Here is a 27,813-nt window from a genome sequence, read left to right as displayed (position 1 = left end):
TTACAGTATAAAAAGGTGCTGACAATGCAATACTTCTCTTTTTAAATTGTAATTGTAAAAATTGTCTTGCTAGATTTTACTACTGCCACAAGAAATATATCGAATATTATCGCGCAGAGTTTTATACCTAAGCAATGATTATCGATATGTTACTTATCGATATGAGCAACTCGTGTTCATTCAACAGATAATCGCCTATCCACATTCATTCATTTTTTGTGAAAACAGTAACAATTCCAAATATTTGTACAAGTTTGACAGTTCTTTATTCATTATTACAAGTAGTTGTCTTCAATTCAATCTCAAATCATATGGCAAACAAATTTTGTTTTTTAATGCCATAGGAATTTGTTAGACTTCTAGCTCAAGAAAAATGGATTGTATTTCACTTGCTGTGGATTTGTGGAATGCTCAAATTCCGGCGAAACAAAATTTTTATTTCAAAGATGAACTGGTGTACACCGAAGACCATGTATTAGTAAAGAACCTGTATTTCTTTAATATTTCAAATTCGGTAAGAATATAGCAAATAAATATATATACATACATATATAATTTTAGTGTATGTATACATTGTTTCTTGGCATTTTCATATTCAGGTGACATCTCGTCAGCTGCGTAAGTATTTCGCCAAATTCGGAAATGTTGCTCGCTTGCAAATACTGGAAGCAAAGGGAACCACCAGTAAGCCAAGAAGTGGATATGTTTGTTTTCACAATCCTCGTCATGCGGCCAAGTAAGTAAAAGAGCATAACTGTTATCACAGAATAAAAGAATCGTTTAAATTGAAACAGGTTCTATTTTTGATTTGCAAGTCCATTGGAGCATAAGTTCTGAAATACACTCACTTCGCTCCGACTATTTTTGATTCGCCGTTGTCATATAGACTGCAAGTGACTAAAACTAAATTTGTTATTTTTTGCAGAGCATTGCAGCGCAAAGTGCACTATGTCAATGGATGTCGTCTAAGCGTAAGACCCAGCGATAGTTGGCATCAACCCGATGCACAGGACTTGACGCGTTATCCAGCAAATATGCAGCCACCAAAAAGAAACGATTCCAAGACAGAAACTATACCCATAATGCGTCTAAATGATGACTGTTTGGAGCATATAGTACGCATGTTAGCGCTAGCCGATCGCATACACTTTGCTCGCAGCTGCATTCGCTTTCGCAACGTTTATCAGAATGTGTCGCCAACGCTGGAAAAATTTGTGAATTTTCATACTTTCGAGTCAATGACTGTGTGGGATGTACGGGACTTCTTCAAGCTTTCCGGCAGGCATGTTCAGCATATTGAAGGTATTATGCCGGAACGTCACTGCAAACATGTGTGCGAATTTCTGGGAACGCACTGCATTAATCTGCAATCGGTGCGAGTCATGGCAAACAAACTGACATCGACATCCATGTTCAAAATGTTTGCCAAACTGAAGAGTCTCGAAAGCGTCGAGCTACGTGGTTGCGCTCTAAGCAATGATGGGCTCCTGGCTATGAGTCATCTAAAGAAACTGAAGAAAATCGATTTGGCACACAATGATAGGCTGACTGGTGAGAATATGGATCGATTTCCACGTTGCGTCGAAACTTTGATCCTAACGAACTGTTCTGGCATCTTAGCCGAGAAGTTAGCTGTGGCTTGCAAAGCATTGACACAGCTTAAGGAATTGCATCTGAAGAGTGTACCAAGATGTTTTAGGGAACTGGTCGTTGAAAAGTGCTGTGAATCTCTCGAAGTGTTGGCCACGAACTGTGGAAGTCGCGAATATGCTGAATACCAATACGTTGGACAATTACCGAGCCTGAAGAAACTAATACTACATTCCTATCCAACTGATACGCTACCCACCAGATTAATTACTGGACTGGCGGAGCACAAGTCCATGCAATTGGAGTACTTTGAATCCCGCGGCTCCAACTGCATCAATGCTCCCATGCTCTTGGATATTGGCAAGTTGGGCGCGTTGCGTACGCTTTATTTGCCCAACAACGATGAAATTACCGATCAAAGTCTAGAATCATTATACTCTCTTCAAAATTTAGAGGAGATCAATCTAAAATATAGTATCAATATCACTGATAACGGCATACTTCGACTTATTCTTGCATGCTCAAAGCTGCATGTGTTGCATCTTAATGATTGTGTCCAAATCACGGACCAACTACTAAAAGATATTATTTTGAAATTAAAACTCGCACAAAACTCGCCACGAACACTTCCCATTAAGCTAACTGTGACTGGGACTAGTGTCAATTATCAGACGCTGCATCATCCGGAGGTGGCTGCCAAGAAAATTGTCGATGTAACTCTCACACTGCCATCCGCGGGCACTTGTAGTTTCAACATGCACGATTTATTCAACATTGATCCTGATGACTATGACTTTGATTCCGACAATTCGTTCGACACGGAGTTCGAGGACGAAGATGACTTTCTCAGTGACGATAGTGATCCGGACTTTGATTTTTTTTGAAGAATAATTGATACATACATATATCTAAATGTACAATCTAATCGATAATCTGATACCAAAACCATATTGTGAATGTATTATGAATATATAATATTTAAATAAATATTCAATATTTCCATGCATTTTTGTAAACATTTTATTGTATTTCAATTATTTATATGTTTGTTATTTAATATTTGATACATTTGCTTTACATAGTTTTAAAATCTTTTCTATTCGCATTTCAACGTTGAAAACCTAAATATCGTTGTTTAATTCGCTCGCCTATGCCTTTTTATTGTACGTTTTTTTTAATTTTGTTTTCATTGCTTTGATTACGCTTAAAGTCTGGATTGGCATGGCATTTGTTTGGTGTTGTCTTTTTTTCAATATTCAATTGGGGGGATTTTTATTTTCAAACCTTACAAGCAATACGTAATTGACTTGGGAAATTGCACCAAAACAAGGAGTTGCAAATCTTTTAAATGGAAGTGCGTTAATGAGTATTAAATAGTGTAACTTAAGTAAATGTGAGATGAAATGCGACACTTTAAATATCGAGTTGATAAATAGACAAATACTAGTATATAGAATTAACAATCTCATAAATGTATATTTAAATATAACTAACCGTAAACAATTAACAAAATAACATAAAATATAATACTTTGTTCAATGTGAGATTAGGCTTAGGAATAATAAGAATAAAAGGCTTTTCTTGTAGATTAGATTATTTTTAGCAACAATTATAAAATTTGGGATATTCTGTAAACATTTTTGCACTATATAAAGATAAGTTTACAAGTAACAATATTTGAGATTTTTTAGTAATTAATTTGTAAGTAATTGAGTTTTAAGGAATTATAAAAACAATTGCATTGCAGAGATTCTTCTTGATATTAGCATTATATATGTATGTATATATTTGACCTTTGCTGGCCATTAAAAGCTGAGCAATGAGCAAGAGAACTAGATAGGAAGTTCTATGCAGGAGTTGGTTTTTATTTACGTTTTGTGTGGAATGCTTGGGTTACTAGAGGCACACTGATTGAACGACATGGACTAAGCTAATATAATATAGGTATGTTGTATATTGTATATGTATATTCTGATAAATTATTGTACTCTCTTGCATATGTATTATGTATGTATGAATAATGTAATTGTAATTGTCCAATTAATTGCCTTCATCATCTAAATGTGTATGAGTAATTCGCATTAATATCTTTTTGCGTATGCCGTATATATGTATATTCAATGTTAGCTTGAGTTTAAATTGCCACTGGCTGTGTCTTATCATTTGTTCGTTCGGCCTTATGAGTTACCTTAGAGTGGAACCTCTTGCTCCTCGTCGAGCATTTCCACAAATGCGCGGGGCACCAAGCCCTTCATCAGGCCCTGCTTACCATACATGTAATCCTCGTTGACGGGTGAGCATTCGGTGACAAAGATGACCTATGAATGTAAATGAATATTGATAATGCACAATAACATTGAATATAATTTCCAACATACCTCATTCGCACTTAAATTCAATTCTGTGTGATCCTTAGCATCGTAGGAGCACAACACTCGAGCACGCTGCATTTGATCGACATTAACGTGCATTGGGATGGATTGATTTGGTTTCTGACCAGAGCTGGTGTTGTTGTTGCCAGCCCCACGGTGTCCAGCGGAGGCACCGCCAGCGGAGTTGGACTTGGATGCATCGTTTAGATCGAGCGGTGCGTATGGTGTTGGGCCTCCCAAGCTGATGGAAGACGCAGAGGCAGACTTTAGAGACTTGATTGTGTTTGTAATTGATTGGGTTTGAATTTGGTTTGCGGGGTGCTATTAAAATTTGAAACCGTTGACAATTGTGAGATCAGAACTACGAACAGAATGATAAACACATAACAATACGAAGACTAGACGAATCACGATGTGAGAACAGTAACAATCAATATAAAATCTATGACTAATTACGTATACAATATGTTAACCAATTACAATATTTCAATTTTGATTCAAGGCTTTTTCGAGAGTTTTTCAAACATGGAATTAAACTGTTGTTATGGCGCTCGTATCGAATTCGATCTCAAAGTCTTCCAACAGATGCGTCAGCGCCTTGTTCTGACCAATATGAATGCTAGTATAACCAGCCTCAATATCATTACTCGTTGCATCTAGAGCAAGGGCTAGTGCAGTGCAATTGCTATCGGAATCAGAGTCAAATGAATGAGCCGACACTATGCTGGGAGGCCCATCGACATCTTCGCTATTTATGCGCAGGCGTGGCTTCTCAGGCTGCATTCTGTAAGACCACAAAACAATACAAACCGTAAGAGGTCAAACGAATGGCCCACAACATATCTTTTCAATTGTTCATTCAGCCGACAAATGTGCAAAGTTGGGAATAGAGTGCCGCCATTTCAAAATCAAAGTACAAAAGGGAACAAACTAAATTGCATATACTAAGCATACTACACGTCTTTCAGTTGCCCATTTTGAGAAATATTCGTTTACTCACTTGGCCAAATCGCGTTGCAGTTGATCCATGACATCGCCGCATTGTTTATAGTAGCGCACCTGAGTCTGTATGAATGCATGCAAATGACGCAGATGGGAGGCCTGCGATGTACTGATGCCGTCCAGCAGCAACTTGGTTATCTCCGATTGGCGATCAAACTCGGCTTGGGCCACACGAAGATCCCGTTCCGCCTGCATTGCACAATAAATAGGAATATTTGTAAATGAGATATTTTCCAATAAATTTTAATAAATCAAGTGCAAGTAAAAAAGACATTAAAAGGACACCACTGAGGGCGATACCTGTTCCAAGACAGCTTCTGGCGAGATGCCATCTTTCTATAAATCACAAATCGAGACATCCATACAGAAGAAGATATATTGATATGGTATATATGATGTGTGAAAGCAGCATAAGAAGAGTAAAAGCAAAGGCAAAAATCCATAATGAGCTTAGTGCTAATTTTATCTCACCACCCCCTCAATAACCATCACACCTCACACCCCGCTTCACTCACCGACTGCTGTCCAAGCATGCTGCGTGCCTTCTTCACACGGTTCTTACACGCATCCAGATCCAAGCTGCAATTAACGTTATTATGCTTAGAACAGAAATAATATTGATCAAGAAATACACTCACCGCTTTGTCTCCAGAATGCCGCGCTCTTTGCTTATGGTCTTCATTTCTCCATCGAGGAATTTGCGCAACGGTTGCGTAAAACAAATGCCCGAGGTGGCAATGAAATCATGCTCACACTGTCCTAGCTTTTGCTCTGCTTGACCAACTTTAATAAGGGCTTGACCATAGGGCATATCCTGCCCGAAATCTCCGCCTGCTTCGATCATGTCCAGGGCTAGATGCTCCAGGTTGCTGAGACGCTTCGGCTTCGATTTTTCAATCTTTTCAAATATGAAGTCTTCGACACGATTCTGTGGATTTGGAATTAACACCGATTCGGTGTCTCGCACGATTTTCTCTGTCCATGTTTTAGTCACATCGGCACGTTCCGCTAGATTCTGGAAGTGTAAATCGTATTCGGTACGTTCGGTGGTGCCAAGTTTCTCCTCTGTTAGCTGCAAAAGGGCAAGGGTAAACGCAAAAAAGTCAATCGAGTGCGCAGTCCAAAAAAAAAAAATACACCCAACACCCAACCAAAAATACTTCAGAGGAACCCCCAACCACAAGAGCGAGCTTAGGCAATCGCAAAAACGTTATTCTACCTGAACAACACGAGATATTGTACTGCCCGCCTCCTTAACGAGGTTCTTTACATTGAAATTGGGTAAATTAATATTCATTTTTACACTTTTATTACGAATTTTGTGTTGCAGACAAAACTTTTGTTTGTATTTATCAATGGTCTAATAAGAAACTGAGATGCCAAGCAATCGCGTTTATCAATCTCCTCTGGCGTCTATCGATAGCCAGTCAGGTCGCTTTCATCGGTAATCAATTCTTTTAGTATCGATACGTTAATAAAATAAAATGTATTTCAGAATATCTAAAATGTTTGAAATTGCACAAATATGTGTGCAATGTAAGTTTATAAAAATCACATTTAATTATTAAATTAAGCAGTAGTCTTTTAAGAAATATTCGTGTCAAAATATCGCAACTATCGATATATGCAATTCTTGCCAACGAATATTTTCATATTCGATGTCAGTTTGGCGGAGTATTTAAAACACAAGCAGAAAATGTGTTTATATATGTATTTATTAAGTGTAAAAACTATTCTACGAAAATTGTAATACTAATTAATTTGCTTCCAAAATCCACCGCAATGGCAATGCAACCACTTGTTACACCATGCTTTCATAGCCGACGTCTTGGCCACCTTATTAGCGCTATTCACAAATCCGCAACGGGCGCATCGTCTAATGGTATGGGGGCTGGCTCCGATCTGAAGATTGCTGACGCCATCCTTGACACAATTGGAAAACACAACCTGCTCCATTTCAATGTCTTGTAGTCCAACTGGTTCCACCTGCGATGTGAAGACCAGTTGTCCTGACTTTACTGCGGTGTATCCTTGCGTGCTCAACAAAGTGGTCGGGTTATATTTGGTGAGTTGTGGTATTAGCAACTGTTTGGACAACAAACTGCACTCGTCAAGTAGCAGTTCGTCCGGCTCGGCTGTGTTCTGCGCCAGCCGCGTCAACAGTCTAAAAAGTATGAGCAATACATCGATATTCTCCATTGTCTTAGTATACACAGGCAGGCACTGCGGATTCAGCAGTCCCCAAATCCGTATCATGACCAGCAGTTCACGCAAACTGCCAATGGCCACAATGTCGCGACTTATATCGTAGCTGGGTCGCTTTCCCGACAATTTACTTTTCATTACCTCGTCTGGCAGCCGGTTCAGCATATTGAGCGCCAAGTCGGTGACCCACTGGATGAGCTGCTGCAGGCTCTGCAGCATCATTGGCTCAACGGTGAAGTCCTTAGCGTTTAGATTTTGCAAAACAAGATCAACATCTGGCACTGACTCGGCCAGTTTCATGGCCAAATTGTCCGCCGGTCCTTTATCCTGGCAGCCCAGATCCGATGGCCGCAAAAGGCTCTTAAATGTACTTGAAATGGCGTGCAATATGATGAGATTGTCAAACTCTTGCTGCTGGGCGCGGCACAGATTACTCTTGAGCGCCAGAAAGTTTGCATAATAAAACTGACGGACATAAGACGGTTGACGTGTGAAATTATCGGTTAACTTCTCCACCAATGCTTCCAGATTGCCCAGGTTAAGCATCAAGACATCGCTGGCATCCACGCCCGTCACAATGCAATACTCGAGCAGCAACTGAAGCAGCTGCATTGTGCCCGTGGTTTGCTTCAACATTGGAGTTTGCATGGCATGCAACTGGGCCTGACTATCGAATATGATCAGCATTTGACTGGTGGGTGTCAGATCTGCGCAAATGAATCTAGTGTCGCCATCGCGTTCAAATTGCGTATGATTCACCTTCTTTAATGTGCCCGGCTCCAGAACATCCACACTGTTGTCCTGCATTATAGCATACAACTGCTCACAGTCCACAGCAACAAGCCGCGTGCTGGACAAATGAGCAATTTGTGAATTTAACTGTAGTTTGGCCACTTGTTCCCAGCTCTCGCTGGGCGAGAAATCAACGGACTTGTTGTTTCCAGCTGCTGTCGCCGATTGCTGCAGCAGAGCATGAACATTCTGATGACGACGAGTGAGCGTCCATTGCTCCAGGAGACTGCCGCCTTCAGGGGAGCCAAAGACGACGAAGATGACATCGTCGTTGGCCACTCGTTTCCACAGCAGCTGCGTGATGCGCCTGCTGGGCTGTGAAGCTGGCGTTGCGTTTAGAAATATGCTTGCCAACGATTCCGACTTGATTGTAATTTTTTCACCCTCCAATTGCAGCGAGACCTTTAATTTAAATATATGGTAATTATAAACAATCGCATTACATGAACATTTTTGTGCATTACCTTGAAGCAATAAACCAGTTGTTGTTGCTGCTGCCAACCAATGCTGTAGGCCACATTGAGAGCTCCAGTTGCGCTCGCCACTATACTGCAGTGTTCGATGTAGCTGCGGGAGATTCCAATGCTGTGCGTCGCTGGCGTCAGTTCAATTTGATCGCCCTGACCGCTGTTGTCTACGGGTTCAGCTCCACTGTTATTGCTAGGGTTCGTTCTCTGCAGTTGAGGCAGCGTGAAAGCCGCCAACAATCCCGACGAAGTCAACAGAATGCATCCCTCGGTGGCGACGCCGCCAAAGCCGGTCAATGTTGGCCGCTGCTCCAAACGCTCGAATTTCTCAGCATAGTAGGTGTGATCTTTTTTCTGCGTGTTGAATACGACACCTTTACCGTTGTGGAAAAATTTCGCCTGCACAATGTCTTCGCTGGGAATGTTGGCATGATACTGCAGCTGCCAAAGGTTCAATGTGTGCTCTTTGGGCTCCCAAATCTCAATGCGACCGCCAATGTAGCCAAGCAGCAATTGCTCCCCGTTTGCACTCCACTCCAGCACATTGATTAGCGATTTGGAAGAGCAGACCTTATAATGCTGCCAAGGCGTCACAATATCACACACGTAGACGTGACTCGAGAGACTCTGAAGGACGCTAAATGCGATGATGTTTCGAGAAGAGACGGCACACAGCACTACTTTATGCGGAAACACATTGTTGTCTTTGTTAGTTCCGAATTCACGCCGGCTTTCCACTTTATACAATATTGTCATTTTGCTTTATTTTTCTTCTCATTTACCGCGAATAATAAACAACTGTGGCACACAGTGTGACCGCAACTAGAATTTGCAAATATGCCGGCAAATATACTAAATAGATGATTCAAAATATACAGTCTTGACTGGCTACATTAATGGCAGTGATGAGACAAATTAGTAACACGATGAATGAAGATACTTTTATTTGAAATGCAATCTGAAACCAGAAAACCAATATTGGGTATGCAGATAAATATGCAGATTGTGGTTTAAATTGAGTTTAGGTTCCATTACGATAAAATTCAATAAGCAACAACGATAGTATTAATCAATGATACGCAACATACCATATTCTCGTAAAAATATTAAATATTATTTTTAAATTTAATATTAACCTATCGTCAATTTAATATTGCAAGTTTATACTGAGGTGAATAATTTTTTATTAAACTAAAGCTTTGTTTATTTATAAGCTGGCACGTGAGTAACCTATCAGCTGACGGAAACAAACGAGACATAAAACCGGCTTTTTGAATACGTTTCTTTACGATAATCTTTCAACGAATTTCACAGTTTATTGAACTCTGAAGCTCGTACATTAACTTAAAGCAATAAATACACAGTGTTTACGAATAAAGTAAATGTTTAGCTAAAGAAAGTGCCTAGACTAGATTCACATATCGCAGCCCCTTGACTAGGCTGCCACTGAAGGAGTCGCCATCGATAAAGCGGATGCCATCGACTAAACAAGACTGCAGGCTACATGGATACTCTGCCCCAAAGGCGCTGCTCTCCCAACGCAGCTGCAACACGTACTGCACCTCGGGCGTCAACACACAGGCCTGTTCTCGGCTCCAACTCAAATGCAAATCACAATTGTACTTGGTCAACTGATTCTGGATGATGTGCGTCCACACAGGATCGTCACCGTCGGCGTAAAGATCAATGCGCAACGATTCGCGATATTCTTGCGGTACGCGGCCAATGTGGCAGGTGAGATTGGGTGCCAGTCGACTGTTAAGCACTAGACCCAGCACGGAAATGAAACGAGAACACTTCATATCCAGACGCCACACATTGGACTCGGCATCGATTGTGAATGGACGGCAGGCTTTGTAGTAGCAGCGTTCCACGACCGTGGCTGGCACAACATCCCGGCTGTTGGCGGCTTCGGGGGGGGAGGCGTAACCTGCCAGGTGGCTGCATCTCCCAGACCGGCATCATCGCACTCCTGTTGTGTCCACTCATAAACGTACCAAAGCAGCAGTTTGTGCGGCTCTTTGCTTGCGGCAATAATGGACTTGACGCATTCCTTGGACACGTGGACGTAATTTTCCTTCAGATAGCTCAAGTACTGATCATTGTTGACGCAACAGCGCATAAAAAATGACATGCACACATCCAGCAGTCTGTCCAGACCCATGCACACACTTAATTCCAGGGCTGGCAGAACGTTAGAGAAGCGCAGCTTGCGGGATACAGCAAGTAAAGCATCGGTTATGAGTTGATCCAGCAGATACTTCTCGGCGGCATAGTAGAGTTCAATGCATTCCTCCAGCTGCAAGCACTCGTAGTCCACGCTGCCGCTGTAGATGTATTCGATGAGCACCTTGAAGATTGCCGCACTGATGTCGTGTATCTCAATCTCCGGTTCCGGTTCCTGCAGTGGTCCATAGAACATTGCCTCAAACACGGGGACTGGCTGCGCTTAGGATCAACTTGTGACCCTTCAACTGTTGTTCGCACACATGGAACACACAGTCGGTGTGCTTTTCAGCATGCAACAAATCCGCATAGCGGCGAGCCAGCAATGTGCCTACATTCGCCTGTTCCTTGCGATGGGCAACGGCCAACTCCATGACAGCGGCAGTGCTCATCTGAAAGCATTCAGAAAGTCTGTCAATAAATTGCGTAGTTTGGAGAAACTAAGAGCTAATGGGAAACCAGTTTTATTCGCAGATTCAGCATCATTCATTAGGTGAATTTTGAGAAATTTGTTTTGTGGGTTCGTTCTGCCTTTCCCTTGCTTAGCATAGTAAGCGAGGCAACACCGAAAGCGTGTGCTACCCTAACCGTTACCAAAAGTATTTCGATTCGAAGCCAATATATTCCAGATTGTCAAATTTACTCATGAATAATTAATAAAAAATGTTAATATACAGCAAAAGCTCTCGCGTTCAGTATTCTTTGAAATATAAAAATCCCTGAGACTTTTAAGTTTTTAAAGTTCATAAATTTAATGCACTAATATTTCTGTTGTGTTGCAAATACATATATTCATATTTAGTTAAAAATGCTTACTTTTATTAATTTAAATAAAATACAAATAGAATTCGTATCTTTAATTTTAATTGTCTGGAAATTGGAATTGTATGTTTATTCTACTACCGTTTGTATCATCAAGTGGATATAAATCTTTCAATCGCAAAAATTCATATCTATCCAATTCTTAAAAAATACAAAACAAATTAGAAGTCCTTACTAAAGTGTCATTATAAGAGGAATATTCAAATTTATGCTATTATATCATTATTATAAAATACTAAAATAATTTTATTCTATCATCATCGCAAAATATCAACAATTAAATTCGAATTTAAGTATATAACCTGTATATGGCGAGTACATATTTTATTGCAGCTCTCTTGCTATTAACATCATACCTAATAAATAGATATTTATCCTTGAAAACGAAACGTGAACAGTGTACATATATATATATATATTTGTTCTATTAATGTGTAGATTTTTTGCTACATAACGTTCTGATCTAATCTCTCCGATCCGATAAGAAATCTCAGCCAGGTATATACATACTTGACTTGTAATACACATACTTACATATATAGCACCTCTTTGTTCGTTTGTGACGTAATTGTCGCCCAAAATGATATTAAAATCGTGCTGATAACTACATACATATGCATATAATTGAACGCAGGCCAACGACGCTAATGCTTTGTTTATCAATAACAAAATAAAAATACTACGGATTTGCTTTCAGTCTAATGCCGGGTCGGCACCTTGCGCCCCGCCTCCACCCTTACTAGGCAATGTTTTTAACGAGGTGTGCGTATGTGAGAGAGGGATTGTGAGTGTGAGTGTGTGGTTCTCATTATTTATATTTCGCGCATGGGTTATATGAAACCGGTTTAAAGTGTTTACTTAGATGTGTGGATGACATTGCAGGGAGTCTAGCATGGGAACGTGGACTTAATAACAACTATATAGATTTTCGGTTAATTCGCAAAAAAAAATTGGGATTTTACTTTCAATTGAATATAATATTTACCTTTATTTATTGATGATTTTGTCGTTGTGTTATTTAGCGGAATCGCTGGAAGAGCGAATAATTGATTTTTCGAAAGCTGCTGCGCAAATTGTTTTATTTAAGTATTTTGTTTTTACGATCGCGATCGAATTTACATAAGAACAACGGACGATAAGGGTCTTTGAATTGTTTTATGACCTTTGAAATAATTATGTAGATGTAGATCGCACAGATATACACATGTATACTATATTTTTCTAGTTTGTTTGTAAATGGAAGGCGAGAACACACCTTTTTAAACTTTATCTGTGCATAATATTTGGCACCGTGACAAGTTCTTGAGTATTTATAATTTTATATTTTCACTTTTGCTTTTATTTGCAATTAAAAAGTGAATTTCACCTGCCCCGCACAGCAATTCAATGCGTCAATGTGCAATTCTGGAAAGGAGCTGAACTTGACCGATATTACCAGCTGCTATCTGAGTGCACGACAAAACGCAAATGGAGCTCAGACAACGAACACACGAACTGCCGAGCGCAACGCGCCACCTTCAACTGAACAGAGCTGATCACTCCGATCACATCACGATGGGGAACGAATTATAATTGTTTGGTGCTACCTCTCTCTCTCTCTCGTTACTTGGCAGCGCGCTCTCGCACTCTCAAAGACGCAGTCTCTCTGTGTTCTAGTAGTATTCTTCTGTATTAAGCTCTTGAGTTTGTTTTTATTCTAATTGATTAAAAATTAAAATTTCTCTTTCATAAGGAATTCTAATTGTCATAGTCGAAAATGTTTACAATTCATATGTATTATTTTCCTCATATAAGCGAGATTACAAATTAATCGCCCGTTTCTTCTGGCTTCCAATGATCAGCTTTGGCATGGCGCAGCCTTGAACCCTTTAATAGCCTCTTCTTCAGCCAAAGTTATTTCTGTAACTCATCTAAAATACTCTACAAATAGTTGGATCGCACGATCTATTCGGTTCATTTGTGTAAATTGCCTTAATAAGATATGAAATTTTATTGTAATTGGAAACTAAAAGTAGTTTGTGTTAATATCAATCCATTTAAATATCTGTCAAATTCGGGATTTATGTAAGAATTGTTTTGCTGTCTAATAATATACTCAATGTAATCATTAAGAGCAACGTTACTTCGGCTCGACTGAACAGTGTCTTCCACTTGCTGCTTTGGCATGACTTTGACATTGGCATGTGGCTTTATAAACTGGTATATTAAAATTGGAGGCTGGGCTCGGCTGGATTCATGACTCTGCTCTGCTCGCACACGTGTGTCTGCCTTTTTTTTTGCTGCATGTATCTGCTGCCAATTTATTGTTCTCCGAATGAAGTTTCCCTCTCTTAGCTTTGGTATTTTTCCTTCTTTTAAGGCACCTGCCTCACTTTGTACAGACTTGTTTAAGTGATGGTCGATGAGGATTTTTGAGGGTGCTTTGAAGAATCGTTTTGTGTTGAACTCATTTAATCATGCTCACAAGTTAGTATAATAGTAATATTGTACACGTTAATTCAAATTTAATATCTAAGGGCAGAAACTAATTTGAAGGGTCACAAACTAATTTGTAGCAAATAACTTAGGCTTACAGAGATACATGTAGTTGGCTAAAGTGTAAGTGGAGTATGGCTGCCAGCCGGCTCGAAGCTGCAATTAGATAATATCACGTGGCACACTTAGGAAGTGGATAGAATTGGACACATGGTGTGTGATGTCGGTAAGCGTCTCCTTGTGAACGCCACCAAATAAAATCAGCTCGCCGTTGCCAGCTATTAGGCTGGATAATATGAGGCGATCAGGTGCACCATTTAGCACGCCAAAATTCTTGTACTCCACCCAATCCAAGCCTGGCTCGCAGCCATTATCATTCTGCAGCAAGCTAGAGATGTCACAAACAAACAGAGATTGCACATTGCATCTGAGACGCTTGGGCGAGGGAGCGCGCAACGCTTGCGGCTCCACATGGGCAGGTGCACTGCGTCTCGAGTTGCGTATGGCATTCATCTTCTCCTCCATGCGGCGTATTCGCTCGCTGTGATCTCGAGATGCACTCCGTGAGCGTCCTGGCACATTGAAGGCTGCCATGCGGAACGGATCCTTGAATAAAATAATAAAAAATGAGTTACAATCAAAATTATTAAATGATTCCTCAATACGGCACTTACCTCGTAATGCTCGTCAAAGCGTTTGGGCAAAAGTGGTTCGTTGTCACGACACCGCAATGCCAAATTGCGTTGCAATCGCTGAGCAGCATCCGCATCTCCATCCAGTGGAGCGGGAACAGATGGTGCAGCAGCTGGTGCAGCTGCCCCAGGTGGCGCATGCAAATCACTGAGTCTTCCCGAACGTGGTTGATAGTTGTTGTTATTGTTATTGACATTGTTGTTATGCATAAATTGCTGTGCCTGCTGCATATGCTGGTTGAGTATCGCTCGCCTGTTTGCCAAATACTGCTCCTGTGGCGCTAAGGCAGCGGCGCCGCCCAAGCGCACATTATTAGCCCGTTGCTGATGCTGTCGCTGCAGCTGCTGTTCAGGCAACACAACGCCTGGCCTGCGATCTGGAACCTGGACACGATGACCAGGCTGCTGCTGGTAGAGTGGTGGCGGCGGTGGTGGCGCTTGGCCAAGGCCAGCGAAGCGCAGAGCGCTACCACCGACAACGGGCACGCGACTCTGCTTCATAATTTGAAAGTCAAGCGGTATTTTGGGTGAGGGTCCCACAACAACTAAGTAATTGTTAACTCTGCAGCCGGGATTGCACCACATGTGGACAGCACCGAAATTCTTGTTGCGCACACTTAGCTGCTTCCAGCTCCATGCATCGCGTGTCATATCCAGCAGCCAGGCATCGGTATACACTCGGTTTGCGCCACCACAGCCACCAACAACAAGCAGATGATGCTTGTCCAACTCCACTTGAATTTGTCCGTAGCGTGGGGCAGGTCGCGTATTGCCCACAAACAGTGGTTGCCACCAACGCTGCTCCTCCAAATCCAACACCCACGTATCATTCGAGTTGACATTAACATCATCTTTGATCTGATAGCCTCCAAACACAATCATGCGATTGGCATGCACAGTCGCCGAGTGCCCAGCCATGGGCGGTGGACAGGGCATGGAGTTGCGTGCCAGCCAACGATCCTTGGCCAAATCGTAGTAATGCAGCTCATCAAATAGACACCACGGTTGATATGGCGGATGCAATGAGGGATAACGCCAGCCACCAAACAGCACCAGTTTATCTCGCCATGCTACCATTGAGGCGCTACCCTTAGGCGAGGGATATGTGCCAGTGGCGAGGGGACGTGACCAACGCATATGCGTCAAGTCAAAACGCCACAGATCATTGAATGTGGTATCCGAAGATGAGCCGCCTCCAAACACAAACATCGAGTTTCCATGACGCACTGTAGAGTGAGCAAAACGTCCGGCAATTATGGGCATTGGCATACCAGTTGGCAGGCTCGGAATGTTGGCCTCTACAGCGGCAGCAGTTTGCTGGGAGAAGACCTCCCATCGCAGCCGAAAGTCAGCGAGTCCTTTCTCCAAATTGAGCTGCGAGCGACGCACGAAATCTGCAAAATTTAAGAGCAAGTTGGGATGAGTGATCATTGGACTTGTTATGCTACTTACTCTTCACTATAGACTGCCAGCGCTTGCACACTAGGCTACAGTGCTCCAAATCCCCGTATGGTGGCAGAAAGGTGAAAATAAACTCGAGGATTTCGTCGGGCAGCACATTGAGGTTTATTGTGGTGCTGGGACATTTGGATGGACTACATACTGTCGTATTGACAGAGTTCTCGTTAAGATTACGATTGCACGTGGCCATTATGTGGCGTTGCGTCCTTGTTTTCAAGTCCTTTGTCCTTCGCAGTTGTCCTTCACCTTTAGTGTAGCTTAGAGCCAAACACACTCAAGTGCTCAGAGCTCCAGACTATAACGAGTAGTTGCAAATGGTGCTGCTATTCCAAATAACAAAGGAGTTTTTCACACACACACAATCTACTGCTACAAATTGTCTTTTTTACAATTTTGCCAATCTACAGAAACTATAAACAGCAGCAATAGTGGCTGACTTAAAATAAATATCGCACAGACGAGTGCAATCAAGTATCGATAATTAACAGCTGTTTGTCGATAGCCAATTGAAATGTTAACAGCGATTGTTTAACAGAGACATATCGCTAACAGCTTTTTTAAAATGATTTTTCTGCAAACTAGTATGAGTAAAAGGAATTTCAGCTGAATATTTAGAGATCACGTAGTCTAGTAAAACTACAACTCAAAAACATTCAAAGACACTAGTACAAAACAATACTATCATACACAACCAAACTAACATAAAACATTTAAACAAACAAAAATGTCTTTTCATTTGGCGGTATCCTTTGAAAAGCCAGTACAGCATTTGGCATTAAGTGACTGGCAGGCCCGAGTGGATCGACTTCGAAATGTGGCCAATGCCCGTCGAGCTGATGCATTCACCATGCGCAACACATCTCGCATGCTTCGCAATGAATCCCAAATCGAGGGCGACTGGGCAAATTATCTATCTGACGAGTCGCTGACTAATCGGTAAGTTAAACTGCTATGCTTAGAAGCTGGTAAACTTATTTATTGTATATTGAAAAATATTGGAAAACCGTTTTGTTGAGTTCATGGAATAAATTAAAACACTTTTTTTTTTAAGAATTCTTAGTTACGGTTTTTTTTGCAGTATTGCTGAGCTGGATAAATGGCGTGATCTAATCGCCAAGGCATTTGTGCGCCTTGAGTTGGAGATTGAGGCATTACGAGAGGAAAAGAAAGCTGCAGAGAGTGAGCTGGACTCCCAAATACGTCCTTTGTCTGTAATTAGCAAAGTTATGTCTATACGCGATGGACGTGTAATCCCAGAGATAACTCATGATTCTCCGGAGACAGAAACGAAAAATGAACTCTACATATTGGAGAATAATCAGCGATTGCTCGTCAATCTTTGTCAAAAGGCATGGGAGAAGTTGGTACGCCTTGAAGAGGTGCGCTTTAAGATTAACCGAGAGCTTAAAGATAAACAGGATACGGAGGATACCGATAGCGCATTACAAGCAATGAATCGCAATTCAACCAATATATCCTACAAGCCAGATCCGTTGCGTAATCCCAGAGAGTAAGACAATCTTGTTTTGAATTCAATATGCAAAAGGACTTACCTTTACTTGCTTTAGGTGTTGTTCATACGAGCATTGGCTGGAGCATGCGAAGAACATAAAGCAACTGGCCGAAAATGAATTGGCAGAGACATCCGCTATAAGGAATGCAATGATTGTTTGTCGCCAGAAGTCGCGTGACCTTTTGGAAGCTCAACGTGCACGCACTGAATATACCTTTCGAAAGCGTATTTTTCTGACGCAGCAGGCCAAGAATGAGTTGGAATGGCAACAACTTAAGTTGAGGGAGGAAATTAAGAATCTCACGTGCGAGATTCAGTCTCTTGAAGACGCTTTACAGAGCAAGACGGGTTTGCTCAAGTTAGCGGAGACACGTCTGGAGACGCGAGCAATGCGATGCGTTACTGAGTTGTGCTTGGATGAACCACATCATTTGCTATGCAATGAGGTGGAGAAATTACGTGAAATTCAACGATGTCTTATGAACAAAATTGATGATGCGAAGGCCAACTTGAATCTTCTTTCGGATCATGCGAAAAAGGTTGATGACGACTTGGAGAATAAGAAGCAATCGCTCCAGACAGACTCTGAAGCTCTTCAGCTCCATGAAACACTTAATGAAGAAGAATTCGCTGTTCTGAAGGATCACAATCCCTGTGAACAGACCGATCGTAATGTAGAACTAACACGTGTCGTTTTGGATCCCCGCAAGTGATTCGTTTCATTGGATGGAGAGTAAAATATGAATGAAAGCGCTGAAGATTTTATCAAAAGCATTTTCACTTCAATTTCTTACCATATTCACACTAATATTCTACATAGAGAAATATAGCATCTTTGAAAATCATCTAAACATGTTTTTAAACTAAAAGTAACAAACAAAAAAAAAAGAATTTATATTTAAAAAAATTGGTGAATAGAAGGTATTAAATTTAAAGACTTACAAATCCCTCGAACTCAAGTGGATTTAATATTAGTAAAACATGAAGTAGCCAATTTGAAGCTTATTGTGACGTTAAAAATAAGTCTATTGTTTGTATATTAATTCAGGCAATATTAAAAATACTGTATCCGACTATAGTATATTCGAATTTTGTGTTAATCTAGTATCCATGGCATTAAACAACGACAGATTCTACAGATAAAACTCTGAAATTTGTATCAGTCCCAATTGTGAATCACATATGAGAACACACATTCCCACATAAACTAATATTAATTTACTCTATCAAGATACATAATTACCATGGCTTCCCAATCGGTGGTAACTATGGAGAAGCCTATGGCTCATATTTCACTGACAGATTGGAATGCCCGTGTAGCCCGACTTTGCAATGTCGCCGATGCGCGTTGCGCAGACACTTTCACCATTCGAAATACATCACGTACCCTCATAAATGAGACACGAATCGAGAGCACGTGGGCAAACAAAGAATCGAATGTTGCACTGACTGATCGGTAATCATAGATCCTTTAATATTGGGTCATACATCCTAATATTTTATATATTTCCAGCATAGATGAGTTGGAATTCTGGCGAAAGATAATTGCCAAAACGTTCGAACGTTTAGAGAATGAAATTGAATCACTTAAGCAAGAGAAGATTAAGACGGAGCGTCTCTTGGATACACTGGGAGCACCTATAGCACTCATAGGCGAGACACTGAGCAAGCGCGACTGTCGCCTTGGTGCTGAGCTGACATACGACGAACCTGACACTGAGATCAAAAATGAGCTGTATGTATTGGAGAACAATCAAAGATTGTTGTCAGATCGTTGCCGTAACGCCTGGGAGAAACTGATACGCCTACAGGATGTGAGTGAGAAGATTCGCATGGAGATCGAGGGCAAAGTAGAGGCGAAAAATACGGACAGCAAGCAACTGGCACTTGATCGCAGTTCAACAAAAATATCGTACAAACCAGACTCGCAGCGTATTCCCCAAAAGTAAGATCTGAACCCCTGAATGACAACATTTAATCAAACTCTTAACAGTGCATGCACATATGAAGCATGGTTGGAGAATGCGAAGAACATTAAGCAGCTGGCCGAGAACGAACTGGCAGACACCGCGGTCATAAGGGAGTCATTATTTGTATGTCGGGAGAAGGCTCGAAGCATACTGAATGCCCAACAGGAGCGTACTGAATATAGCTTGCGGAAGCGAATATTCGAGACCAAGCGGGCGCGCAATGAGCTGGAGTGGCAGAAGGTCAAGATGAAGGAGGAAATGGAGAGAGCAGTATGCTCCATGGACAACTTGGAGGCCGTATTACAGGAGAAGAGCGCCGATCTGAAGCTTGCCGAGACACGCCTGGAGAATCGTGCACTGCGGAGGGGCAGAGAGCTTTGTCTGGATTATGCTCAAGCCATTCTCCATCAAGAGGTGGAAAAGTTACGTGAAATGCAACGATGCCTTAGGGAGAAACTGGAAGAGTCACAGGCAAACTATAATCTCTTAACGAGTCATGCCCAAAAAGTCGATTTAGATCTGGAGAATAAAAGCCAATCGCTGAATGCTGATACACGAGCTCTTGAGTTAAGACTGCGGCTCAAAGAGGAGGAAATTGGAATGACGGCATTCAATCCAAGTGCTCACACTGATCGAAACATTGAATTACTGCATATGGAGAATATTCCAAAGTGATATATACATTTCTTTTTATATATATTTATTTATATTTCTGTAAAATTTAATTATAATTTTTCCATTGAAATATATGTAATTTTAGGATAATACGAATTAAATTATTTCTTGTTCTTTGTTTGCTTAGATTAGTTTCTAAAATAAATATTTATTATCCTCTATTATTTATATTAAATATAATAATTTTTAATCGATATTGGAATGGTTTTATAGTTAGAATTATTCCTTTAAGATAAAGTTTTAGGATAAAAGAAATATATTTATATATGTATTTTTATATTTACTTCAAGTTTGTATAATTGAAAGATTTTTTTGAAGACATATTATATAGTATGTGTTTATATTTTAAATTAAAAATATTTTGAATTGTTTATTGATATTGGTGTCTATCTTAAGAAAAGATTGCTGTTTCTCACTTTTTTTTAATTATTAAAAGTTTAATAATAAAAAGTAATTGTATGATATATTAAATAGGACTTTCTTAAAGCATTCACTATCATTTCTTATCCATAGGGCAAGAAAATCAATTACAGACAATGGCTACAATTGGAGGCGTTGTCCTTGACAATGGCGCTAAGGCGACACCTTGGTGATCTAGTAGCCATCGTATAAACAAACTCGTTATTCCAATGTGCTGAAATTGGAAAATGTTCATCAGTTGCTGTTGTGATTTAAAGTAGTTAACACAAATTTTGTGAAAAAACCTTTAGTTTATCAGTTCCATATACCTTAAAGTGTGATAAACCGACAAAAAAAGAACAAAAATGGCTTTCCAATCGGTGGTGACAATGGAGAAGCCTCTGCAGCATATCTCGCTGGCTGATTGGAATGCTCGAGTGATTGGTTTGCGGAATGTGGCGGATGCTCGTCGAGCTGATGCATTCGCTCTACGCCATTCATCGCGAACTCTTCGCAATGAGACTCGCATTGAGAGTGATTGGGCGAGCATCGAGACTAACGATGCTCTGGCTGATCGGTAAGGATTAACTAATACAATCCCAGTTAGTATTTACTAGCATACCTTTGCAGCATTATTGAGCTGAACAATTGGCGTCAGATTATTGAGAGAACCTTTAAGCGCATCGAGGACGAAATTCATGCCCTGCAAGAGGAGAAGGATATTACGGAACAGGAGTTGGCTGCACTATCGTCTCCAATTGCCGTTATAAGTGAGGTATTAACAATGCGGGATAGTCGCTTTGGCTCTGAAATGACTTATGATGAGCCCGATACGGAAGTGAAGAATGAACTGCGTATTTTGGAGAATAATCAGCGATTGCTCGCGGAACGTTGCCAAAAGGCCTGGGCAAAGCTTACACGTTTAGAGGAGGTGCGTTTCAAGATTGGCATGGAGATCGAGAACAAAGTGGAGGCCGTCGATCTTGATAATGTTCAACTGGCACTTGATCGAAATTCTGCTGGAATATCTTTCAAGCCCGATCCCATGCGCAATCCTAAAAAGTGAGTTAGAACTCGTCATGATAAGTTCAATGTAATTTATATGTGAATTTGCAGCTCTTGCTCTTATGAATCGTGGCTGGAGCATGTTAAGAACATCAAGCAACTGGCCGAGAACGAATTGGCAGATACCTCTGCCATTCGGGAAGCCTTATTCGTATGCCGTGAGAAGGCCCGGAATATGTTGCAGGCACAGCAGGAGCGTGCTGAGCATAGCATTCGTAAGCGCATCTTCGAGACGCAGCGGGCACGCAATGAACTCGAGTGGCAAAAGCTCAAGATGAAGGAGGAAATGGAGAGTGCTGTGTGTGAGATCAAGTCGCTGGAGGAATCGTTGCGCGACAAGTCAAACTTATTGAAGTTGGCCGAGTCGCGCCTTGAGAACAGGGCTCAACGCAGTGGCAAGGAGCTGTGTCTGGATCATGCACATGATGTGCTTTGTCAGGAGGTGGAGAAGTTGCGTGAGATCCGTCGTTGTCTTAAGGAGAAAATCGATGATGCCAAGGCCAACTTTAATTTGCTCTCGGATCATGCACAAAAAATCGACACGGATCTGGAGAACAAGCAGCATTCGTTGATGACGGACATCCGTGCCTTGGATTTGCGCTCGCGTCTCAAGGGCGGTGAGTTTGGCCTGAAGACGAGCAATCCAAGTGGCCAGACCGAACGCAATATTATGCTTACCCACATGGAGCAGGAAATTCCGAAACCATAGACTGATGCAAAACTAAAGAAATCCTTCGCCTTGACTAAATTCCTGTGTAGAAACTATAAATACAGTTTTTATTCTTATTCGTGGATTTCATTTTTTAATTGCTGATCTTCCAATGGTTGTCATAAAACTGCACATTCGGCATTCTATAAATGAGGTCAATGTTGCTAAGCTCCATTTTCTAGAAAGGTTGTACGATCTAGGTGATTTTAAAGCCAAATAGCTATTGAATGTTTTTCCATTCGTTTTATTGGGTTGGAATAAGCAAAGTGTCAAAAGTGACCTAATAGATTGTAAATCTATTGTGATATGTTTAATTTAGTATTCACTCAATCGTTTAGACTAAATTCTGAAGCAGATATTTTTATTTAATTTTTCCTAATGAACGCTTTTAGCGAAATCGTTAAAGCTCGAATCCCTCTGAAGCAGATTTGCAAGCAGAATATAAATATATGTGTTTATTCTTTTTTTTCATGGATGGCATTAAGCGAAAATGTAAAGCTCAGATCTCCCAAAAGAGGCTTGAAGGTGGTGCTCCATTCTAAACGTTTTTTACCATCTATCATCGTTGATTCCGTTTGATTGATGAAGTGCACTCCTTGGCGGATAAACATGTCCCATTTAACAAATTCACCGGGTTCAACTGGCTCAATAGGTCCCGTGCTTACGACGGATTTTGGACTGTTGTTGGCAACCAGTTGCCAATCTACCCACAATGCAATACCGTTGCACGGGCCAGCTCTGCAAAATATAGACAAAATTACGATTTTCCATAGAAATGTGTTGCTTAGGGCTGCTTACGCCGACAGAGCCAGTTGACCCTGTTTCTGTTGTTCCAAGCCAAAGTTGGCAAAGTCAATGCTGAGGATTTCCTGTGGCTGGGCAAGAGCACGACATGGATATTCCCAAAGGGGCTGCGCCTCCACTAACGAAAGCGCCTCCTCCGCCGATTGCTATAATATAAAGGAAATTGGTTTACAGCTTCATTCTCTGGGACTATTACAAAGTACTTACCTGCACCATGTTATCGAAGAGTTTCAGGTCGAAACCTTCACAACTAACGATGGGCGCACGTATCTTGTGCAGATCGAGAAATTCCACAGGCAGGGCATAAATGCGAGCTGCGCATGGTGATATTTTCACTGCAGGCGGCAGCTTCTCCAGCAGCTGAAGTAACAATGTGCCAAAGTAAAAGTTATCCCAGGGCAAAATAGCATTGAGGAAGTAAGGCTCGGCAAAAATATGTGTCAAGTTGGCCAGATCCTTGGCTTCCAATTCTTTTATGCTATCCAAAAAAGTAACATTCGTGAGCTGGTTGTGCTTGGTGATGGATTCAAGCAGCCGACGCGAGAAGCGATGCGGCTCCAGGCAACGCACAGTTGCAGCACCTAATGCCGCACCTGCGAGTCCCAACTGACAACCATCGCCCAACACAAGTATGTGGACAGGTTCCGTCTTGGCATCTAATAATGCTTCCTCCAGATAGCCCAGGTAGCGTTTGTTCCGCGTACCCTGATTTAGCTGCCCAATGCGACTGCGTGTGTAGGTCATGTGCAGGTCACAGCTGCAGCTGTGTCGAGCCACAGGTTTCGTGGGCGCTTGGCCCTTGTGAGCATCGAACCACAGTGAGTACTCGTCGTGGTAGCAGCTCAGCCAGAAGGGCTCGGTAGCGTCAGGCATCTGCAGAGGTTTTGGTATGTAGTATATGGCCTGCATCCAGTGATCCCGCCAAGGCACGACATTGGCAACAGGTCGCTGCTTGTCGTCGCAATTCAACTGCAGTTGCTTCAGTTCAGGATGAGCCCAGTATGGAGCACAGCTGAGCAGTATTTCACCATCATTGTCCATGTCAATTTCCCACCAGTAGAAGACTAATTCAATTGTGCCTGACGCACACAGTTCCACGCGTAAGACGTTTTCACGCTGCAATTTCCGCTCTTGCTTGCGCTGGAAGTCAAATTTAAAAATCTCTACGGGTTTGCTGAGTGCTCTAAAAGAATGGGACGGCATTTGGGATAGCTGGACATCATGAAGAGCCGCTTCGCCGCTACACTGTGCAAGTTGAGCCGGCGGACGCAACAGTATGTCGCCGTCAAGGTTGGCCAATATCTTCAGGCTGTTCCACTGAGTCGCTAAAGGAGATTGCGCCACTTGGGCGTAGCATCTAGCACGCGCAGGAATGCAGACGGCATCCTCGGTAAGCAGGTGATGGTGTGCATGATTGTAGATGCCAATGGCACCCTCTCCAATCAGTTCAGTATCCAGCAGCTCGGCCACAAGCAAATTGGCTTTATGCGGCATATCCACACCAATCTCAATGTCCGTGGAACGCTTACGTATGAGTCGCACTTTCTCTGCCGCATTGGCCGCGAATATTTGCGCAGCACAATTCGCCATGGGCATGAATGCCTCACAGGCTGTCACGGTGTCGGCGCCCGCTCGAAGGGCCATCATAGACAGAATTCCAGTGCCGGTGCCAATGTCAAGCACGTGGACTGGTTTGCCGGCTTGACGCATTGCTGCGATGGTTTTTCGTAGAGCTACATCGTACTTCTGGTTACGTTCCCAATCGTGCAGCATGTCGCCAAATCCAGCGTTTGCCACCTCTTGGTGGTAATCATAGTCATCGCCACGCTCCTGCCATGTGTTTTGGCCCGTCATCGGGTTGAGAACTTGCGAGAAGTTGGCCATTAATCGAGTGCGTTGATGCGAAAGTATGCGGAGTACTGCCTGCATTAAGAAATATTGAATACCTTTAGAGTGTATGACATGCGCCCATTGGAATGCAATTGAATTTATATCACGCACAGGATAAGTGCGGTGTTTATTTGATTCTACCTTATGGATTCACTGATTGTTGATATGTTATTAACAGTGCCGCTAAGTAAACAAGTCACTTACAGCAATCGATATAACAATCGATATACAATCGATAGTCAGGCTTGTGGTATTTTAGGAGTACCATAGTCAACTTATCGACAGTCTGGCAGCACCCCACAAAATCGTTACAATTTAAAAAACAAAAACATCAAATACGTTACAAATTAAATTGAATTGAACAAATGTGTTCAATAGTAATACAGCTTGAGGAAGCTTGTTTCACTTTACTTATTTCTGTTTCTAAATATTGTCAAAAAAAATCAAAATAAATTACCAAATTGCTTGGTAAAATCAAGCTTTGGAAATAACCTGTCAAGAAATGTTACTAATAAAAAATATAACGACATCATATAACAATCTACTCATGAAAAATACTGATTTAATGAAATTCATATTACATTTTATTAATTGTCAAGTCGTTTTTTTGTATACAATCTGATTAAAAATATAAGAGAATTATCCTTATAGTATGTTAATTACGATTGCTTAAAACTAAATTTAATAATATGTAGTTAGATAGCTTAAAACTGCTGATCAAGTCGACGGCGCACCCCAGACATCACTTTTGCTCGATGTTGTAGTCTCAAATGTCTCATTTCTGGAATGCGTAAGATAGGTGTTTGCGATTGTAAATTGTACTGGTCTTCGTTTTTGCCATAAGTCGAGTTGATGATGCGTGGAGCGGAACAGTAATGGGAACTACAAGCAAGTCTGTTTACCGAAACAGGCGTCTTCATCAGAGTCGAATTCTTTCTGCCTTGTTTAACCATATACTCCAGAAGTGCAACAATCAGTATAGTCAGTGCAAGGAAACAGACTATTTTCAAAGATAGCAACGAAATGTATCCGAACATGTTTACGCTTTGAAGTTCCAAAAGTGAATGATGCTTAGTACCAAATAGTTCGTCCTTTTATATTATATTCAGGTAATTTATATTGCTTAAGGTGAAACGGATGTAACAGGTAGGCAGAAATGGATTGTTTACCAAAATATTAATCCCTTTGTTTTTGTTAAGAAAAGGTCAATATAATAAAATATTAATCCTTTTGTTTTGATTGTTATTTACCTTCCTAACATTAATGGAAAACATATTTTACAGCCTCTTGAACAATAAATTGTATATTATTTGATACAATCATTGAGATGTTTACTACAAATTCTCAGAGATTACAATAATTAAATTAACACAATTTCGTTAGGTTCATTTCGTCGCTCAGAATGCTGATAAGTTGTTGCTATAAATGAATTGGTTTATACGCGCATTTCTTTAGTCTGTTATAATTCATGACCCAGTGATGAAATGTTTGTGAAAATTGCAAGCATAATTTTAATACTGAATTTTTCAGTACTTAAGTGTGAAGAAGAACAAGTGCACACATTAGAAAAACTGGGTACTTTAAAAATAAAATATGGCAACACCACGGAAATAAATTTTCAAATTAAAGATCCAAGTATCAAGTTGTTACAAGCTCAGCTCGAAGCCTTGCAGTGAGTATAAAAAATCTACTATTTTGTGTATCAAGACTCAATTACATACGTTTCAGAGCTGAACAAATTAAAATGTTTACCGAACTCAACGCAAAAATTGACAAAATATCTACTATCAACTTTGAAAAGACCAATTTTGCCAGCAGCTGTGCGGAAGCAACTGCACTGAGTCGTCGGAGTGGCGTCTATCAAATCCGAATACCCGATTACAGTCCATATCCGTTTATGGTCAGCTGTGATGAGGATTCCAACGGCGGAGGATGGACAATTGTGTTGCGACGTGAGGACGGAAGTGTCAACTTTTATAGGAACTGGAAGGACTATAAGCAAGGATTTGGAAATATGAACGGCGAATTCTTCATAGGCTTGGAAAAATTGCATATGCTGACTAAAGAACAGGATCAAGAATTGCTTTTTCTTATGGAGAATTCGAAGGGCGAAACAAAGTTTGCAAAATATGATCAATTTGCGATTGGTAGCGAGAAGAACTTGTATGCTTTACAAACATTGGGCGAATATTCTGGTGATGCTGGTGACTCTTTCTCAGGGCAGATGAGTTACAAATTTTCAGCTCGGGATCGAGATAACGATGTATATACTGGAAATTGTGCTCTTGAGTATCGAGGTGGCTGGTGGTACAATAAATGTCATGGCAGGTTCGTTTCCTTAAATAAATTTCTATACAGCTTAGAAAATATTCGATTTTGATCAATTTTTAGTAATCTAATGGGCATATATAATGAGACGACCTATGGAAAAGGAGTTATGTGGAACACATTTTCGGGCTTACATGATTCATTAAAAATGGCCAAAATGATGATTAGGCCGCGGAGATAATAATAAAAGTCAATTGAGGTCAAATCAATATATTATTAAATAAATGGATTGCATTTACTGTTTCTGTATTATATATGGAACATCAATCAACAACACTGTTTAATAGATTTCCGAGGGGATTTTATTCTCACAGAATACATTTCTTATCAGCACGAATACTTGAAATAAAATCGCC

The 27,813-nt window shown here is 41.0% G+C and overlaps 10 protein-coding genes across 17 annotated transcripts; 5 read left to right on the top strand and 5 right to left on the bottom strand.

Annotated features, from left to right (window-relative positions):
• The first annotated feature begins 195 nt into the window (after positions 1-195).
• LOC133845607 (uncharacterized) lies at positions 196-2,606 on the top strand. Its single transcript, XM_062280103.1, has 3 exons — positions 196-514; positions 600-736; positions 926-2,606. Exons 1-3 carry the CDS (start codon positions 374-376, stop codon positions 2,472-2,474), a joined length of 1,827 nt encoding a protein of 608 aa, XP_062136087.1. The 5' UTR covers positions 196-373; the 3' UTR covers positions 2,475-2,606.
• On the bottom strand, positions 2,587-6,372 carry LOC133845610 (endophilin-B1). Of its 4 annotated transcripts, none has more exons than XM_062280108.1 (7): positions 6,184-6,372; positions 5,603-6,036; positions 5,480-5,543; positions 5,265-5,300; positions 4,963-5,153; positions 4,500-4,746; positions 2,587-3,908 (listed from the first exon to the last, which is right to left on the bottom strand). In XM_062280108.1, exons 1-7 carry the CDS (start codon positions 6,259-6,261, stop codon positions 3,780-3,782), a joined length of 1,179 nt encoding a protein of 392 aa, XP_062136092.1. In that variant the 5' UTR covers positions 6,262-6,372; the 3' UTR covers positions 2,587-3,779. The 4 variants fall into 4 exon arrangements, with proteins under 4 accessions (XP_062136092.1, XP_062136090.1, XP_062136093.1 ...); XM_062280106.1 differs by lacking the exon at positions 4,500-4,746 and adding an exon at positions 3,969-4,203 and having other exon boundaries at positions 6,184-6,354; XM_062280109.1 differs by lacking the exon at positions 5,265-5,300 and having other exon boundaries at positions 6,184-6,367.
• A 299-nt stretch (positions 6,373-6,671) lies between these two features.
• On the bottom strand, positions 6,672-9,273 carry LOC133845604 (mediator of RNA polymerase II transcription subunit 16). Its single transcript, XM_062280100.1, has 2 exons — positions 8,426-9,273; positions 6,672-8,363 (listed from the first exon to the last, which is right to left on the bottom strand). Exons 1-2 carry the CDS (start codon positions 9,182-9,184, stop codon positions 6,717-6,719), a joined length of 2,406 nt encoding a protein of 801 aa, XP_062136084.1. The 5' UTR covers positions 9,185-9,273; the 3' UTR covers positions 6,672-6,716.
• On the bottom strand, positions 9,191-13,001 carry LOC133845609 (uncharacterized). The gene is given in 4 exon segments (XM_062280105.1): positions 9,191-10,370; positions 10,373-10,865; positions 10,867-11,046; positions 12,462-13,001. Coding segments are annotated over 3 exon segments (1,212 nt in total). The 5' UTR covers positions 12,462-13,001; the 3' UTR covers positions 9,191-9,831.
• Positions 13,002-13,897: 896 nt separating this feature from the next.
• LOC133845605 (F-box only protein 42) lies at positions 13,898-16,582 on the bottom strand. The gene is made up of 3 exons (XM_062280102.1): positions 16,096-16,582; positions 14,626-16,037; positions 13,898-14,557 (listed from the first exon to the last, which is right to left on the bottom strand). The coding sequence occupies exons 1-3, from the start codon at positions 16,292-16,294 to the stop codon at positions 14,114-14,116; spliced, it is 2,055 nt and encodes a 684-aa protein (XP_062136086.1). The 5' UTR covers positions 16,295-16,582; the 3' UTR covers positions 13,898-14,113.
• Positions 16,583-16,734: 152 nt separating this feature from the next.
• On the top strand, positions 16,735-18,471 carry LOC133845608 (tektin-2-like). The gene is made up of 3 exons (XM_062280104.1): positions 16,735-17,040; positions 17,183-17,614; positions 17,673-18,471. Exons 1-3 carry the CDS (start codon positions 16,829-16,831, stop codon positions 18,328-18,330), a joined length of 1,302 nt encoding a protein of 433 aa, XP_062136088.1. The 5' UTR covers positions 16,735-16,828; the 3' UTR covers positions 18,331-18,471.
• A 299-nt stretch (positions 18,472-18,770) lies between these two features.
• On the top strand, positions 18,771-20,357 carry LOC133843715 (tektin-B1-like). 3 transcript variants are annotated; one of them, XM_062277369.1, is made up of 4 exons: positions 18,773-19,073; positions 19,131-19,562; positions 19,611-20,106; positions 20,142-20,239. In XM_062277369.1, the coding sequence occupies exons 1-4, from the start codon at positions 18,862-18,864 to the stop codon at positions 20,151-20,153; spliced, it is 1,152 nt and encodes a 383-aa protein (XP_062133353.1). In that variant the 5' UTR covers positions 18,773-18,861; the 3' UTR covers positions 20,154-20,239. The 3 variants fall into 3 exon arrangements, with proteins under 3 accessions (XP_062133354.1, XP_062133353.1, XP_062133352.1); XM_062277370.1 differs by lacking the exon at positions 20,142-20,239 and having other exon boundaries at positions 18,771-19,073; positions 19,131-19,549; positions 19,611-19,748; XM_062277368.1 differs by having other exon boundaries at positions 19,611-20,357.
• Positions 20,358-20,914: 557 nt separating this feature from the next.
• On the top strand, positions 20,915-22,514 carry LOC133843216 (tektin-B1). The gene is made up of 3 exons (XM_062276657.1): positions 20,915-21,238; positions 21,292-21,723; positions 21,778-22,514. Exons 1-3 carry the CDS (start codon positions 21,027-21,029, stop codon positions 22,433-22,435), a joined length of 1,302 nt encoding a protein of 433 aa, XP_062132641.1. The 5' UTR covers positions 20,915-21,026; the 3' UTR covers positions 22,436-22,514.
• A 180-nt stretch (positions 22,515-22,694) lies between these two features.
• Positions 22,695-25,261, bottom strand: LOC133842473 (protein arginine N-methyltransferase 7). Of its 2 annotated transcripts, XM_062275570.1 has the most exons (4): positions 25,241-25,256; positions 23,447-25,162; positions 23,234-23,385; positions 22,695-23,173 (listed from the first exon to the last, which is right to left on the bottom strand). In XM_062275570.1, the coding sequence occupies exons 2-4, from the start codon at positions 25,121-25,123 to the stop codon at positions 22,891-22,893; spliced, it is 2,112 nt and encodes a 703-aa protein (XP_062131554.1). In that variant the 5' UTR covers positions 25,124-25,162; positions 25,241-25,256; the 3' UTR covers positions 22,695-22,890. The 2 variants fall into 2 exon arrangements, with proteins under 2 accessions (XP_062131554.1, XP_062131553.1); XM_062275569.1 differs by having other exon boundaries at positions 23,447-25,261.
• A 584-nt stretch (positions 25,262-25,845) lies between these two features.
• Positions 25,846-27,739, top strand: LOC133843395 (fibrinogen-like protein 1). 2 transcript variants are annotated; one of them, XM_062276915.1, is made up of 4 exons: positions 25,846-26,238; positions 26,660-26,801; positions 26,858-27,457; positions 27,521-27,739. In XM_062276915.1, exons 3-4 carry the CDS (start codon positions 26,874-26,876, stop codon positions 27,636-27,638), a joined length of 702 nt encoding a protein of 233 aa, XP_062132899.1. In that variant the 5' UTR covers positions 25,846-26,238; positions 26,660-26,801; positions 26,858-26,873; the 3' UTR covers positions 27,639-27,739. The 2 variants fall into 2 exon arrangements, with proteins under 2 accessions (XP_062132899.1, XP_062132898.1); XM_062276914.1 differs by lacking the exon at positions 25,846-26,238 and having other exon boundaries at positions 26,564-26,801.
• Positions 27,740-27,813: the final 74 nt, after the last annotated feature.

The sequence above is a fragment of the Drosophila sulfurigaster genome, chromosome 3, assembly GCF_023558435.1.
Source record: "Drosophila sulfurigaster albostrigata strain 15112-1811.04 chromosome 3, ASM2355843v2, whole genome shotgun sequence".
NCBI lineage: Eukaryota > Metazoa > Arthropoda > Insecta > Diptera > Drosophilidae > Drosophila > Drosophila sulfurigaster.
This window is presented reverse-complemented; position numbering and strand designations above follow the sequence as displayed.

Excerpts from the sequence above, each read along its gene's own strand:
- LOC133845604 (XM_062280100.1), bottom strand. The coding sequence starts at position 9,184 with ATGACAATATTGTATAAAGTGGAAAGCCGGCGTGAATTCGGAACTAAC. Across the intron at positions 8,364-8,425 it reads AACTGGTTTATTGCTTCAAG|GTCTCGCTGCAATTGGAGGG; the intron begins GTAATGCACAAA and ends TTTAAATTAAAG.
- LOC133842473 (XM_062275569.1), bottom strand. The coding sequence starts at position 25,168 with ATGCAGGCAGTACTCCGCATACTTTCGCATCAACGCACTCGATTAATG. Across the intron at positions 23,386-23,446 it reads TCTTCGATAACATGGTGCAG|CAATCGGCGGAGGAGGCGCT; the intron begins GTAAGTACTTTG and ends TTTATATTATAG. Across the intron at positions 23,174-23,233 it reads GGTCAACTGGCTCTGTCGGC|AGCTGGCCCGTGCAACGGTA; the intron begins GTAAGCAGCCCT and ends TATATTTTGCAG.
- LOC133843715 (XM_062277368.1), top strand. The coding sequence starts at position 18,862 with ATGGCTTCCCAATCGGTGGTAACTATGGAGAAGCCTATGGCTCATATT. Across the intron at positions 19,074-19,130 it reads AATGTTGCACTGACTGATCG|CATAGATGAGTTGGAATTCT; the intron begins GTAATCATAGAT and ends ATATATTTCCAG. Across the intron at positions 19,563-19,610 it reads TCGCAGCGTATTCCCCAAAA|TGCATGCACATATGAAGCAT; the intron begins GTAAGATCTGAA and ends AACTCTTAACAG.
- LOC133845605 (XM_062280102.1), bottom strand. The coding sequence starts at position 16,294 with ATGGCCACGTGCAATCGTAATCTTAACGAGAACTCTGTCAATACGACA. Across the intron at positions 16,038-16,095 it reads CTGGCAGTCTATAGTGAAGA|ATTTCGTGCGTCGCTCGCAG; the intron begins GTAAGTAGCATA and ends TAAATTTTGCAG. Across the intron at positions 14,558-14,625 it reads GCTTTGACGAGCATTACGAG|GATCCGTTCCGCATGGCAGC; the intron begins GTAAGTGCCGTA and ends ATTTTATTCAAG.
- LOC133843395 (XM_062276914.1), top strand. The coding sequence starts at position 26,614 with ATGTTTGTGAAAATTGCAAGCATAATTTTAATACTGAATTTTTCAGTA. Across the intron at positions 26,802-26,857 it reads GCTCAGCTCGAAGCCTTGCA|AGCTGAACAAATTAAAATGT; the intron begins GTGAGTATAAAA and ends CATACGTTTCAG. Across the intron at positions 27,458-27,520 it reads TACAATAAATGTCATGGCAG|TAATCTAATGGGCATATATA; the intron begins GTTCGTTTCCTT and ends ATCAATTTTTAG.
- LOC133843216 (XM_062276657.1), top strand. The coding sequence starts at position 21,027 with ATGGCTTTCCAATCGGTGGTGACAATGGAGAAGCCTCTGCAGCATATC. Across the intron at positions 21,239-21,291 it reads AACGATGCTCTGGCTGATCG|CATTATTGAGCTGAACAATT; the intron begins GTAAGGATTAAC and ends ATACCTTTGCAG. Across the intron at positions 21,724-21,777 it reads CCCATGCGCAATCCTAAAAA|CTCTTGCTCTTATGAATCGT; the intron begins GTGAGTTAGAAC and ends GTGAATTTGCAG.
- LOC133845608 (XM_062280104.1), top strand. The coding sequence starts at position 16,829 with ATGTCTTTTCATTTGGCGGTATCCTTTGAAAAGCCAGTACAGCATTTG. Across the intron at positions 17,041-17,182 it reads GACGAGTCGCTGACTAATCG|TATTGCTGAGCTGGATAAAT; the intron begins GTAAGTTAAACT and ends TTTTTTTTGCAG. Across the intron at positions 17,615-17,672 it reads CCGTTGCGTAATCCCAGAGA|GTGTTGTTCATACGAGCATT; the intron begins GTAAGACAATCT and ends TACTTGCTTTAG.
- LOC133845610 (XM_062280108.1), bottom strand. The coding sequence starts at position 6,261 with ATGAATATTAATTTACCCAATTTCAATGTAAAGAACCTCGTTAAGGAG. Across the intron at positions 6,037-6,183 it reads CAATATCTCGTGTTGTTCAG|CTAACAGAGGAGAAACTTGG; the intron begins GTAGAATAACGT and ends GCCCTTTTGCAG. Across the intron at positions 5,154-5,264 it reads CAGAAGCTGTCTTGGAACAG|GCGGAACGGGATCTTCGTGT; the intron begins GTATCGCCCTCA and ends TGTGCAATGCAG.
- LOC133845607 (XM_062280103.1), top strand. The coding sequence starts at position 374 with ATGGATTGTATTTCACTTGCTGTGGATTTGTGGAATGCTCAAATTCCG. Across the intron at positions 515-599 it reads TCTTTAATATTTCAAATTCG|GTGACATCTCGTCAGCTGCG; the intron begins GTAAGAATATAG and ends TTTCATATTCAG. Across the intron at positions 737-925 it reads AATCCTCGTCATGCGGCCAA|AGCATTGCAGCGCAAAGTGC; the intron begins GTAAGTAAAAGA and ends TATTTTTTGCAG.